The 13,708-nt window shown below is 53.5% G+C and overlaps 1 protein-coding gene across 3 annotated transcripts in view; it reads right to left on the minus strand.

Moving 5' to 3' along the window:
* The window catches only part of CAMK2A (calcium/calmodulin dependent protein kinase II alpha), a 57,964-nt gene that overhangs the window by 35,436 nt on the left and 8,820 nt on the right, over positions 1 to 13,708 (minus strand). For all 3 annotated transcript variants that reach the window (XM_032851539.1, XM_032851540.1, XM_032851541.1), the window contains exons 2-3: positions 7,660 to 7,754; positions 731 to 790 (exon numbers count right to left, since the gene is read on the minus strand). In XM_032851539.1, coding sequence (XP_032707430.1) covers positions 731 to 790; positions 7,660 to 7,754 — 155 coding nt within the window. The remainder of the gene's footprint in view (positions 1 to 730; positions 791 to 7,659; positions 7,755 to 13,708) is intronic.

A 13,708-nucleotide genomic window follows, 5' to 3' on the forward strand; every position in this document is an offset into this window, starting at 1 on the left:
ACCTTTAAACAGGAAGCCCACGTGATGCAGAGAGTGTCTCCTTGTGGAGATGGGGGAAATGGCTCAGAGAGGACAGGGCTCCCACCCAAGGTCACACAGCCATTCCCTGACAGGACTATATCTAGAATCTGCTCTTCCTCCCCTCCCCAACCCCCTGGCCACACCACCCCAACTCAGAACACTGATGGGCAGGGATGCAGACCCCCAGTCCTGCATGGGGGAGGAGGGGAGGTCAGGCCGTGAAGCGTGGTCTAGGCCCAGCCTCTCCCCTGCAGTCTGTGCTCAGTCTGCCCCTGGGGCAGGACCTTGGAGCTTGCCTCTGGGGGGCAGGCAGGCTGCTGGTCTAGGTAGGTGGGCAGGCCACAGTGCCAGGCTGACTCAGCTTGGGGTAGCTTTGGGGAGTGGGCCGTTATGGTCAAGGCCACGCCTGGCCTATTTTTGTCTCTCTCCCGGAGCTTCAGAGCTTTGGGAGTTTTCCTAAAACAGCTTTTCTGAAGGAGGCTGCCGGCAGCGTGGGCTAGGAGGGAGGGCCCCTTCTTCACCTTCCCCCCAACCAAGCTGGTCTCTGAGAAATGTGGAGACCATTAAAGGCACCCCCTTTCCCATCCCTACTGCCACCATCCACAGGAAAGAGAAAAGCTGCCCTCCCTGCCCAGAAGACCCACTGGCTTGGCCCGGTCACGGGGCCAGGCTCCACCCACCCCCCTCACACACACCCCCGCCAGCTCACCAATGTTGGGGTGCTTCAGCAGGCGGCAGATGCGGGCTTCGCGCTCCAGCTTCTGATGATCTGAAACACAGACACCCAGCTGAGTCCCAGGTGAGGGAGGAAACCTCACCTACTCTGTCTCCGCCTCTTCATGGCCTCTTATGGTCTGCGCCCCCAAGGCAATCCCTTCCACCCCCCTACCCCCCACTGCCCCCCCCACCCCCCGTCTGGATAAGCTTGTCTTTCTGGCAGAGCCTCTGGGTTCTCCAGGAAGGCGGTGGGAGGCAGCAGAGAAGGGGGGATGGGGGGTGGGGTTGCAGGGCCTTGGAAGTCCTTTCCTCTCTCTGGGCCTTTGTTTCTAGGGTTCTCAAATGAGGTGCATCTCCAAGTCCCATCTGCAGAGCCTGGAACACCCCCTACCCCACCCTAGGGTAGGCTCCTGCTACCCCGTCTCCAGGCTTGCCCCTCCTGGCAGGGTACTCCAGCCAGACTGAACTGCTAAATGGCATTTCCCCTGAGCCCCCCTGCTCAGTCCTTGCACTCAGGCTTGGGGGCTTTCACCCATGTGGTTCTCTCAGCTTGGAACTTTTCCCTCTCAACCTCCCACTGTCCTTCACTGGCCATCACTCCTTCATGCCCACCTGTCCTTCGATATGCCCTCTCCTGGCAGCCTGTCCTGCCAGGAGAGGAGGGGGCCCCTCCTCTGTGTTCTCAGGGCCTCAGGACAACACATCTCACTTTGGCTCACGGGGACCTTTACCCTTAAGAGCAAGTGCTTGGTCCCTGTTGTACCCCTGGCATCTACTCAAATGCCTGGCACATAGTAGGTGCTCAAGAAGTCATTGAATTATAGAATAAACCATGGACTGATCAACTTTCTAGGGGAGTGTATATTTTTCTGCAGCAGAAGAGCTGTATTAATTCACAGAGGCCGCCTCCCTTCCAGGGGACTCCGGGCCAGGGACACCCCAGAGAATCTGCAGGGTAGAGCCCGAATATGGCAGCCTCTGGGCTTTACCTGGATCTCTCACCCCTGCTCTCCAGGATTTCTGTCCAGACCCCCAGGGAGGAGGACTTGTTCAGAATCTGTCCCGTGGTCTCCCGCCCTGGGGCTGCCGGGAACAATCCTACCCGTGACTCTCTTCAGTCCTCCCAACCATCCTGCTCTGTGGGCATCACTGTCCCCATTTTAGGCACTTCTCAATTTCCTTTCTGGTGCTTTTCTCACAATTCCATAGTTAACGCCCTAATTTAAAGAACCAGAACACAAAGGGAACGAGTAGAATATTTACTACGTGCCAGGCACCGTGCAGAGCGCTCGACCCCATCTCAAGTCCTCACAACAACCCTTCAAGGGAGGTGCCTTCATGCTCTGACCTTACAGAGGAGGAAACAGAGGTTCCTAGAAACTGAGTACAGGGCTCACAGCCTCACCTGATCCGTGGTGATCAGCAGAGCCACACACTGTACCCAGGCAGTCAGACTCTAGGTGTGAGCTTTACTGTGCTGTAGCACTCTCTGCACCCTGACTCATCGCCCCCCACCTCCACCAGCCCCCAATTTCTGAATGGGAAAATCAGGATGCATAGGAGGGACCCCATGCAGACACTCAGAGGCAGAGCCCGGATTCAAACTCCAGTCTCTGACTGGCCCCTTTAGAGCACGCAGCCCCCAAGGAAGGCAGTAAGGACGGAGAAAGTCCCAGCCCTTGTCCTCAGGCAGGCAGCTCCCCTTTCCCTTGTCCCTTCATTAGAGCAACCCCTGCCCTCCCTCCATGGGCTGCAGAGATCAAGAGTAATACTGAAATGCGGCTTTTTCATCAGCAAAGCAATTAAGTCCATGCCTGTCTCCACCGAGCGTAAGCTCAACTCCCAAGCTGGAGGTGGACTATGGGCTAGGGGAAGGGAGGCTGCCTACACTGGGGGAGGCAACCTCCCCTTGGTCCCCCCACCCTCCCGCTGACCCCCACCCAGCCTCCTTCCCCAGATTCCAGGATGGTAGGAGACCGATTCCGCACAAAGGAGGGGCCTCTCCCTCCTGAGCTGCTGAGGGCCCTCAGTGGATTGAGGACGGCTGGACACCCTCCCCGCCACCAGCCCTACAACCCTCTCCTCCACCCCACCCATCCCCAGCAGAACGGGAAACCAGGCCAGTCAAGTGGGGCCTATCAGAGGGGGCTGGGGGCTATAGGTTCAAGGAACAAGGTTGGTCCAGCCTTTACATTTAGGGGATGAGGGACCCAAGCGCAGAATTCTGATGTTTCACCACCACATCATGTTACCCAGGAGTGGCACTGAAAGGACACGCAGGTCACACAGCCTCACACTGGGGCCTGATGGCCAGCCCTCACTGCCAGAAATGCCAGGAACTGTTTCTATAAACCTGGCAATCATCTCGTGCATTGTCCAATCACACCACATTGCCACTCTCTGAGCTTTTAGCATGAATTTGTTGAATGTATGTAAACATATATATTATTCACCAGTTTTTGTATCTCTGACATGTTTCTATTTTCTAACATTCCTCAAAGGAAGTAGGGACTGTGTTTCTTTTGACTTCTGAGGCCTTGCCCCGTTCTGTAGGTAAGGAAACTGAGGCCCAGTGATAAAGAGCAGTCCCGTTATCAAAGTCACTCAATAAGGTGGTCAAGCCTCTTTAGAACCCACAGCTCTGAGGAACCACTCCTGGATGCTTTCCGCACTCCAGCCAATAGTCTTTGGTAGCCAAGGACCTCTTATTAAAATATGAATTAGATTCTATCTCTCTCTGGCTTCAAACTCTCCAACAACACTTCAGACTCCCCATTGTACTTGTAACCCAAACTCCTCACCATGGCCAGGCAGACCCCGCTGGTCCTGCCTCATCTTGGCCTTGGAGCTTTAGCCACAGTGGTCACCTTTCTGGCTTCAGGCACACTAAGCCCCTTCTCACCTCAGGACCTTTGCACTTGCTGGACCTTTTGCCTAGGATGCTTTTCCCCTGGGTCTTCTCATGGCTGCCTCCTTCTCCTCAGGCTGGTCCAGCATAATATCACCTCTTCAAAGAGCTCCCCCGGCTGCCTTTTCCGAGGGTCCCTCCTGCCCCATCACTTCCCCACTACCCGGTCTCATTTTCTTGATAACTCGTTGTTACCTAAAATTACCTCGCTTGTTTATATGTTTAATGTTCTTTACAGTCTTCCTCTCTAGAGAACAGGTGCGATGAGAGCAAGACGTTATCTGTCAGTCACAGCCATGCCCCAGGGCCCAGAGCCACTAAGCAGCGTGTCCAAGGTCTCATAGCTAAGAGATGGCAGAACTGGGATTTCAATCCATGTTCAAAATTACTGTACCATATTGCCTCCCATTCTCATAATTAATTAATTGACAAATCAATCCATTCAGCTAGATAGATAACAGCCTCCCAATGGTGAAAGGCCTGAGGGACTCCTCCTGCCCAAGTACCTGGAAGGATTGTCCCTAATGCTCACCATGATACCTTGTGAACCTTCTCCCTCCCTCCCGAGGGGCAGACCTCCAGGGTGTTGGGCCCAAGAACTTGGCAGGCAAGGGTAAGTGAAAGTAAGGTTCAAGGTGAAGTTCCTGGGACCAGATAGTGCCAGCAGGGCAGAGCATTGGGGGAAGTACAATCAGGCAGCCTGGAAGGCTCTACCTGCAGAGTGAGGTGGGGGAGGGGGGCTCCAGCGGACAGGTGGGACTCTGGCCAGAGGAACAGAAACCAGGGGGGAAAAAATAGACCTCCAAGTCTTGGAAGAGGAAATGCTCCCACCCTCTAGAGGGCCTCAACCAGGCTTCTGCACCTGGGAGGTTGGAAGAATAATCCCAAGGGCCAAGATTGCCAGGCAGGGGTGGGGAGTAAGCTGAGGAAGATGAGAAGGATCTGTCTTTGGATCCTTAGAGCATGAACCTGAAGCTGAGGGGCAGCATGAATGAGCGCATGCCACGCTTATCACCCCGTGTCCTGGGACTGGTTGCCCGGGAGCCAAGGAGGTGATCCCTCAGCGCTCAAATGGCCAAGGGTTACTATAGAGGTCTCTGTACCCCTGCCAGTCACTCCTGGCTGCACCAGCCACATCCATGTGCCCAGCGTCCCCTAACATATTAAGGAGTTTCTTCTCTGCGCTGGCTAAGACTATGGCTGGGAAGCCTACGGAGCCCCCGACAGGGAGTTATCATTGAGCGAGCGAGCTATGGTCGCTGCAGACGGGGGTTTTTTCATTGCAGGAGCTTGGGCCTCACCTACTGACTCCAGCCCTCCAGGATGGAACTAAAGCAGCCACTTTTTTTGAAAGGCTCCTGAGGGGATCTGGCAGGGCCTGAGACAGGCAAAATTTTCACTTTCCATTCCATGTCCTTAAGGCTTCTTGAAATTGTTTACACTATGAGCATTTTATCTAAAAGAGTATTTTTAAAATACATATGAAAAAATAATCTCCTGGGTTGGGGAGCCATTCAACAGAACAAGAGGCTGACCCGGGTGGGGAAGGAGAAGCCGCAGCTCCTTGGGGTGAGGGGAGGGATGGACACCCCGGGTGGGCCAGGCCCCCCTGCAGAGAGCTGCCAAAGTCCCCAGGAGTGCCAGCAGGGGAAGCTTAGGGTATGTTGCCAAATCTTCAGCATCAAACTTCTCCCCTCCCCAGGCACCATGAGTGGCAAACAAAGGAACCTGCTAGAAGCAGCTCCACTCCTCCTCTCCCGCTGGGGAGAGAAGCCTTGCAGTTGGCAGACTTCTTTGAGATGGTTCCCCTGAGAACCTCCCCTCTCACACCCTCCACACTCAGTTAGGCCTGGGCTGCCTTGCTGTAAGGATGTCAAAGTCTCAACAAATGGCCAAAGACAGGGGACTTGCTGATTTCCCCTTGGCGCTGCCCAGAGTCCCCACTGCCCAAGGAATGCTTAGTCACCTTCCAGAAAAGGGACAGTGCCCCTTCCACTGCCCCCCATACACATCCGTCTCTTCCTGTCAGAGTGTGTGTGTGTGTGTGTGTGTGTGTGTGTGTGTGTGTGTGAGAGAGAGAGAGAGAGAGAGAGAGACAGAGAGAGACAGAGAGAGAGAGACAGAGAGAGAGAGAGACTGAGAACCAGGAGGCAGGGAGAGGTGTCGCTCTGAGAATACTGTGAAGTGGCTTAAGAAGTCCAGTGCCCAGGGAGGACCTTGAACCCTGACCCTCCCTCATTTTGTAGTAACATCAACCGGTGGCCCCAAGCCATGGCGCTAATCTTGCCCCTGCCCCGCCCCCGCCCTGTATCTCAGGGATTGGGACATCTCCTTTGATCACGAGAGACCCAAAGCACACAAAGGGCACCAGACTGCCACTCACACCACAGGAAGCCAGGCAGGTCCCAGCATCTGGACATGAGGCCACGCTCCCACAGCCGCCCTACCCACCCTGGCTCCCTTCCCCTGGCTCCAGCTCCAGACTTTCCACAGGCGTCATCCGTCCATACCAGCTTCCATACCGAATTTGTGCCATCTCGGCCCCCGACCCTCAGAGAACCACCCTCCACACACCCAGCCTCTTCTCCCCACAGGACACTGGCTGCCCACGGGGGAGTTCAGTAACTAGGAGAAAGTGCTGGGCTCCCAGCAGCACTGAGCCAGAGAGATGAAAGACGGCAATGCGCGGTCCAACATGGGGCCTGCTGGGAGGCCTGCAGGGGGCCATGAGAACATCCTGTAACAGACTCTGTGAACCCCACACCTGCTGGGCACCAGCCCCACACAGATGCCACTATGCCAGATCAACACCTGGCCATGACGCCAGCTCCTCGAATGATGTCTCCTGCGCTGCCCTGTACCCGCCGTACCTGGAAGGACCCCTCCACCACCAGGGGTCCCCAAGGCAGCTTAGACACCATTCAGAGCAGGCACTAGATTTTTGAAGATAACCTTCCCCAACACACTGACCATGGATGCTACCATTACTGCTCTAACCACTCGCTAAGGGCAAGAAGCCAGGCTCCTGGGCAGGCTTTCCAAGTTCCAGTATCCACATGGACCACTGGGGTATCTTGCTAAAGTGCAGATCCTGATTCCTTAAGCCTGGAAACAAGAATGTGCATTTCTAGCGATCTCCTGGTAATGCTGACTCTGCTGGTCTAGGACCACTTCCAAACCAGAATTACCTGGGGATTTTTTTTTTTTTTTCAAATCCTGGTCACACCCCACACGGATGAAGTTACAACCCCTTGGTGGGGAGGAAAGCCTCAAGAGTTCTTAAAGCTCTCTAGGGGTTCCAGGGTGAGGACAGGCTGGGGAGCCCCTGTTCTAGGGACGAGTTAGGGATGAGAGGGTGGACCAGTGTGGCTGAAGCGGGATGCCCCTAGAGTTCACTGGACACTGGTAGAGCGCTAGGATGTGCTGGGTGCTGTCCTAGGTACTGGGTATAGCAGGGAATGAGAGCCGTCCCCACCCGCTGGAGCTTATAGCCAAGATGCATGTTAAGTAAGGGACCAAGCCAGCAAATGGGACAAGCGCAAACTGGGGGAAAGCCACAAAGAAGGTAAACAGTAATAACCGATATAAGATGGGGGAGACGGCCTCAGATGTAGGGGTCTGGGAAGTCACTCAAAGGGTGTGACATTGAGTTGAGACCTGAAGGTTGAAAGAGGGTCAGCCTTGTAAGGAGCCAGATAAGGGAATGGTGGGTGCACAGGTCTAAAGATGAGAAAAGAAGCAAGTGGCAGAAGGGCAGGGAAAGGAAGTCCCGCCTGGCACCTTAGCCTTCACCCTGGGTAGGAGGCAGAGAGCCTGGCCTGTCCAAGAGGCTGTGTCCTCTAGATCTCATGAGGAAGGAAAATGGAGGGGTCTGTTCTCATAATACCCACAGGAAGAAGAATCTCCCCCCTGCAGCATCACCCAGGGGGTCAGACCCAGGTCCTGCTTCTAACCCAAAGCGTAGAGGGGAGAAGAGCCCCAGAGGGCGAGCAAGGCACGGATCTGCCACCTACCTCTGGCCGAGAGCTTCTTGGTGTTGATGATCTTAGCAGCATACTCCTGGCCAGCCAGCACCTTCACGCACCTGCGCACCACTGAGAACGCTCCCCTAGGAGGACAGAGAAGGTGAAGGAGGGAAGGAAGGGCCCAAGGGATGCTTCGCTAGGACATGCCCAAGTTCATGCATCTGTACCTCGTTGGCTAGGGAGACCTCCTGCAGGGCTGCTCAGCTCACGGGAGTGAGTAGCCTGACTCAGGGACAGGGAAGGGCTGGCAACCCAGGGGAATGCCCGCCCACAGGTTATGAGGCCTTGGCCTCGTGAAGGATGAGCCTTCCAGAAGTGTAAGAAGTTGGGTCCACCAGGTTGTAACACATTAGAATCATGTAGGGTCAGAATCACAGAATCTTGTCCCCGAAAGATTTTAGTTTTTCGGGCTTTGAGTAGGGAGCACATCAACATGACTCAAAGTTCAAAAGATATAAAAATGTAGGTAGTAAGAAGGCTCCCTTCCACCCCTGTACAGCAATCTCCGAGGTCCCTTCCCCGGGGACAGCCAGTGTTCCATTCCTTGAGCATCTTTTCGCAAATACTCTCCACCACATAAAGGGCTTTGGACCCCGCATGCTGCTCTGCACCCTCCTTTTTCCAGGAAATATTTTGGAGACACTCCTTCCATATTGGAACATACGGAGCTCCTCATTATTTCATCAAATGGCTGTCCTATAATTTATCTAGCCAGTCCCCTATCAATGGGCAATTAGGTTAGTTCAGTCCATAGTTCTATGCATATTACAAACAGCCCTACAATGACTAACCTTCTACATGTGCCTTAGAATTATGTTTCCCACGTGTGCAGGTGTCTGTGGACCCACTTCGAGAACTGGTATTACTTGGTCAAAGGGTAGGTGTTATTAGTGATTGTGATAGATGATAGGAGATTATCCATCTTAGAGGTCGTACCTACTTACTTTCCCCGGTATGCAAGGGCACCATTTTCCTCCACCCTTGTCCCAGTGTGTTATCAAACTTTCTTATCTTTGCTAGTGAGACAGGTGGGAAACAGCAGCTGGGTTTGATTTGTAATCCTCGTATCACCAGCGGTAGGGAAACACTTAGAGCGAGGGCTGTGTCTGTGCTTTGCATGGGGACACTGATTATTGCCATGTGGAAGGTGGCCCGTTTCCCAAATTGTTCAATATTTTGATAAAAGCCTGCAGCCTGGATATTTATGTGAAATTTCCCAATTTTTAAATACTGGCCCTTTATTCTAAAAAAAAAAAAATGTAAACATAGTGCCTGGAAAAACAAACCTAGTGTAAGGAGGGTCAGGTGGTGCATGTAGGAACGACCTCATACCCCCTATCACGAAGGTCATCTAGTGCAATTCTGTCGTGTTCCAGAGGAGGCCCCTAAACAGCCAGACCCTGACGATTGTCACCGCCATTAGTTCCCTAACCACAGACTAATGGCAAGAAGCAGGTCTATAGGCAGGTTTCCTCAATTTTAATGTGTATATGAGTCACCAGGGTGTCTTATTAAAATGCAGGTTTTGATTCCTGACGTCAGCAGTGGAGCTGAAGACTCTGAGCCCCAGTGTAGCTCAGTGTAGACGGCTCATGTAGCTAGCTGTAGAGAGGGCCAGGTCTAGAACTCGGGTATTTGCATACACACTGCCCTGCCACCCCACCCCCGCCCCGCCCAAGGGAGCCTGCCACTCCCAGGTTCCTGATCTGGCGACCCCTCATCACATCCTCCAGACTTTGATGCCCTAGCCTCAGCACAAGGGCGGGTCCAAGCCCAGGAAGCCTGCCGTCTCTGCACACACCCTGGGCATAGTGTCTCTGGTTTCATGTCTGAGCCTCATGAATGGAGTGAATGGAAAACTGGAAAGGGATGAGGAAGAGCGAGCCAGGAGGGAGCATGAGACCAGGAAATGTGACCTTGTAAGAAAGCACTGGAAAGCACTAGGCTATGCACTTACACTAGAATTCCTCGGCAAGTGGTTTGTCTTACGTAACAGTGGACCCTCCCTGGGCGGGGTGCACCCTTGCTGTCCTTCCCCCCCAACCCCCTGCTCCTCCCACCCCAGGACAGCAGCAAGACCTGAGTTTCCTTCCCAGGGAAGCCTCCCTGTTAAGGATGCCTTCATCTGTGTTCCCAGAGCACTCGGCCCCTCCCCATCTAGCCCAAATTCACAGTTGCTCTGTTGTTTGTCCTGTTTGTCCCTCCCACCTGATGGTAAATTCCTGAGAGACAGGACTTTAACTTTCTTTCCCACGTCCCCATGCCCTAGTATCCAGTGGCTTCTACACACGGGGCCTCCGTAAATGTTAATTTGCAGAAACAAGAAGTAGATTGAATTCACAGTGAGAGAGACTGAACGAAGCAGGGGAGTGGACATTATGTCAGGGTGTTAGGAACAGGAACAGGCATCTGAAGAAGGTAGGGCACGACTGGTCTCTCAAAGGTGCCCACCCTACCCAGACAGGGGGGATGGACCCAAAGACCTTCAGGTCCCTGCCCAGCTGGAGACCACAATCCCCAAAGGCCCCAGGTGAGAGTGTTTAAAGTGGCCTCATCCGGGAAAGGTTGGAGAGCTCCAGGGAGAGCAGGGGCACAGGCAGAGAGCGGCTATAAGCTCCTGAGTGCAGGGGCTGGGTCCTGCCTCACTCACCAGCATCTAGCCGGTGTTTGGTCCAGAGCTTTCGAATAATGTGGGCTGGAGGGATGGAGGGGAGGAGTAGGGGGAGGAAAGCAAGGAAGGAGGGATGGATATAATTTCTCCACTAAAGAAACAAATTCTAAGTGAAAAGTAAAAAACGAAATGAAAAATTCCATTCCAAGCAAAGACCTTAGACCCATGCTTATCAAACTGGATGCTTTGGAATCCCCTGGGGATATTTTAAAAACACATATACCAAGGCCCTATCCAGACTTAACCAAACCAGAGCTTCTAGGTGGGGGCACAAGGGATCTGTATTTTCATTTAACATGCAGTCCAGGGCGCTGTCTCCTGCCTGCCCTCTGGGGGTGTCCTGCTAGAGGCTCTGATGCCGGCATTGATGGGGACTGTCACATACAACTCTCTGCAGGGGAGCTTGGCAGCCCCATGAACCTAGGCTCTGCCTTAGGAGCTGAGGACCTAAGAGCTGCATCTGTAAGACAAGAGAAGGTACGTTTACTAAACTTCCTTCTCAGAACACAGTGCCAAGTTTTTGTGTAAATCCCAGCTTCTAACTAGGGGTCCTTTTTTTTTTAAAAAAGATTTTATTTATTTTCTTGAGAGAGAGCAAGAGAGAGAGAGCACAGAGGAAGAGGGAGAAGCAGACTCTCCGCTAAGTGGGGAGCCTGGCATGGGATTTGATCCCAGGACCCCAAGATCATGACCTGAGCCGAAGGCAGCTGCTTAACCAATGGAGCCACCCAGGTGCCCCTAACTGGGGGGTCCTAACTAGGTTCTAGTTAGGGGAACTGACTAGGGGAGGGCAGCCACAGGGCCCGTGTACCCACAGAAGGACATCCTGTGCCTCTGAGAATAGGTATGTGCATTTTTTTCTGGGGCAAGGATGCATAGCTTTTAGCAGCTGTTCAGAGGGAGGAGCTTATCAAAACCAGTTCAGAGCTACTGATGCAGAGGGTACTAGCCTCTCCCACACCCAGACAGTATCTTCCTTTTAAATGCACGTACACCTCTAAGCTCCTTCTTGACCATAGCAGAACTGCGGAGTTGGCATTAGGATCCCCATTTAACAGATGGGGAAACTGAGGCCTCCAGTGAACAGGCATATTCCTAGTGCATCTATGAAGAGGATCCAGGCCACCTGCACTTGCTCTTCTGACTCCACCAAAGGCAGGAAAATGTGACCCTCTAGAGCAGGGGCTCTGGGCTCACAAAGCTGTGAGCCCAGACTTATCCTCAACGTGATACTGAACTAGGCAATTCACCCCGACCTATGCAGCCTCGGGTCTCTATCCACCCTGCTCACCACAGTGCTGGGGGTCCGGGAGACAAGGGGCAGAGGAGAATCTGCAGCAGAAATGAGACTAACCTCCTCTCTGGTATCTTTTGCTTTAAAAAGGCCTATTTCTGCATTCCCGTCCTGCATGAGCAAGTGGCCACAGCCCAGCAGCCTTGGCAAACAACAAAAAAGCCAGCCCAGTCCTCCCACGGCCCTGAGGCCCTGAGCCGAGCAGGTGGGCAGCAGGGGGTGGGGCAGGAGCTTGGAAACGGCGCAGGGCAGGGAGGGGAGGAGGCCAAGGTGGGGAGCTCAGGGTGGAAGGCTGAGACTGGGGGTCCTGAGAGGAAGGGATGAGGCCTGCGTGTGAGAACCCAGTGTGAGTGTCCACAGACGGTCCGGGGAGGTCTATGAAGGTGTTCCTGGGTGACAAGGGGTCAAGGGGAGCCTGTCTGCCCACAGCTATGGGCGGCCAGCCTGGGCAATGCCCTGTGTGTGAGATTCCACGGGGCTCTGGGTGTGACAAGGCGCACGTGTCTCACCCTGGGTATGAAATATACATCCACATCAGTAAGCACAGAATGTGGGCGGGGAGGCATGTGTGTGAGACAGACAGACACAGGAGGGACAGAATCTCAGCTCTCAGTCCTGCTGGGAGGTCCTGGGCAGGGGCCTGTCCCAACACGGGCCTCACTTTCTTTCATCTGCCACATGGGGGTTTGGGTGGGAATGAGGCTAAATAGTACAGAGCCCTTTACATCTGTAATATTCTCTACCAGAATATCCTGTGACGGTGAAAATATTCCATATTGTCCAATGTGACAGCCGCTAGCTTCATATGGTTATAGAGAACTTGAAAGCTGGCTAGTAGGAATGAAGAACTGAATTTTTAATTTTATTTCATTTGAGCAGATGTATGTGGCTAGTGACTACCATAATGGAGAGGGAAGTTCTATGGGAATAAGAACAGGGATTCCTGAGCCGGGCCAACCAGAGTTCAAATCACAGGGTAGCCACTTACCTGAAGCTACTTAACCTCCGTAAGTCTGTTTCCTCCCCTGTGAAATGTACATGAGAACAGTACCGGTCCTGTGCAGTTGTTCCAAGGATTCAGTGAGATACAATAAGGTATGCGATGGGTTTAGCACAGCCCTTGGGGTCTAGTAAATGCCCAAGAAACGCCTTTTATAGGCATCATTATCTACGAAGTGATGAGAACAGCTGGCATCATCAGAAACAAAATGGACCTTGTTTGCCAAGCTCGGGGAAGAGGAAAGCCAGGAGAGGAGGTTGCGGGGGCCACGGTGAGGAGGGGAAGGGGCTGCTCCCCAGGATAGAGCACCCTGCCTCATGGGTGTGGACACAAGCAGGCAGGGAGGCCCCGCCCTGCTCTCCAATAGACAGATGGAGAGGGCGCTCTGAGAGTGGGTCCAGCACTGCTAAGAACATAGGGAATGTGCTAATGGGCCGTGAAAAGACAAGATTCACACTGGGAAATTGCTTTCTGGCTGCCTGGCAGGCTCAGTGTCCTGGGAGTTGCTGGCTGTCAGCCCGCAGGGGGCTCACCACTCTTGCTGGCCTAAAACAGCCCAGAATGCTGAGGTGGAAGCCAGGTGAGCCTGGGAGCAATCGACGGGGAGCTGAAAGAGCTGGGTCCTCACCCAGCGTGGCTACCAGCTTGTTTATCCTCTGGGCCTCAGTTTCCCCATTTGCAAGATAGGGATTAGGACCCTCAGCCACACTTCTTCCTGGGCCATTTGTGAGAAGTCTTTCCTACACAGGGATGGGAAGAGGTTCCTACTACCCAAGACTGCTTCCTGCCAATTTCCTCTAAAGTAAACCTCCCCACCTTTACTCTGAGCTGCCCAGAGCCCAGCGCAGACCCCTGGGTCTCAGCAGGCAGAAGACTGTTTATGGTGGCCTTTTGGAGATAACCCCGCTCCACATTGGACCCTTGAATTGTCAGGGGTCCTGATAATTACAGGGTCTTCTCTTCACTGGCTGCTTCCTCAAACACACACATGTCTCCCTTATTCTGGAAAAATCATCATCCTGCTCCCCCAAAGTTTTTAAATTAAAACCCACGAACCTTTCTCTCGACCCAA

The sequence above is a fragment of the Lontra canadensis genome, unplaced genomic scaffold, assembly GCF_010015895.1.
Source record: "Lontra canadensis isolate GAN:19392208 unplaced genomic scaffold, GSC_riverotter_1.0 scaffold5, whole genome shotgun sequence".
NCBI classification, from domain to species: domain Eukaryota; kingdom Metazoa; phylum Chordata; class Mammalia; order Carnivora; family Mustelidae; genus Lontra; species Lontra canadensis.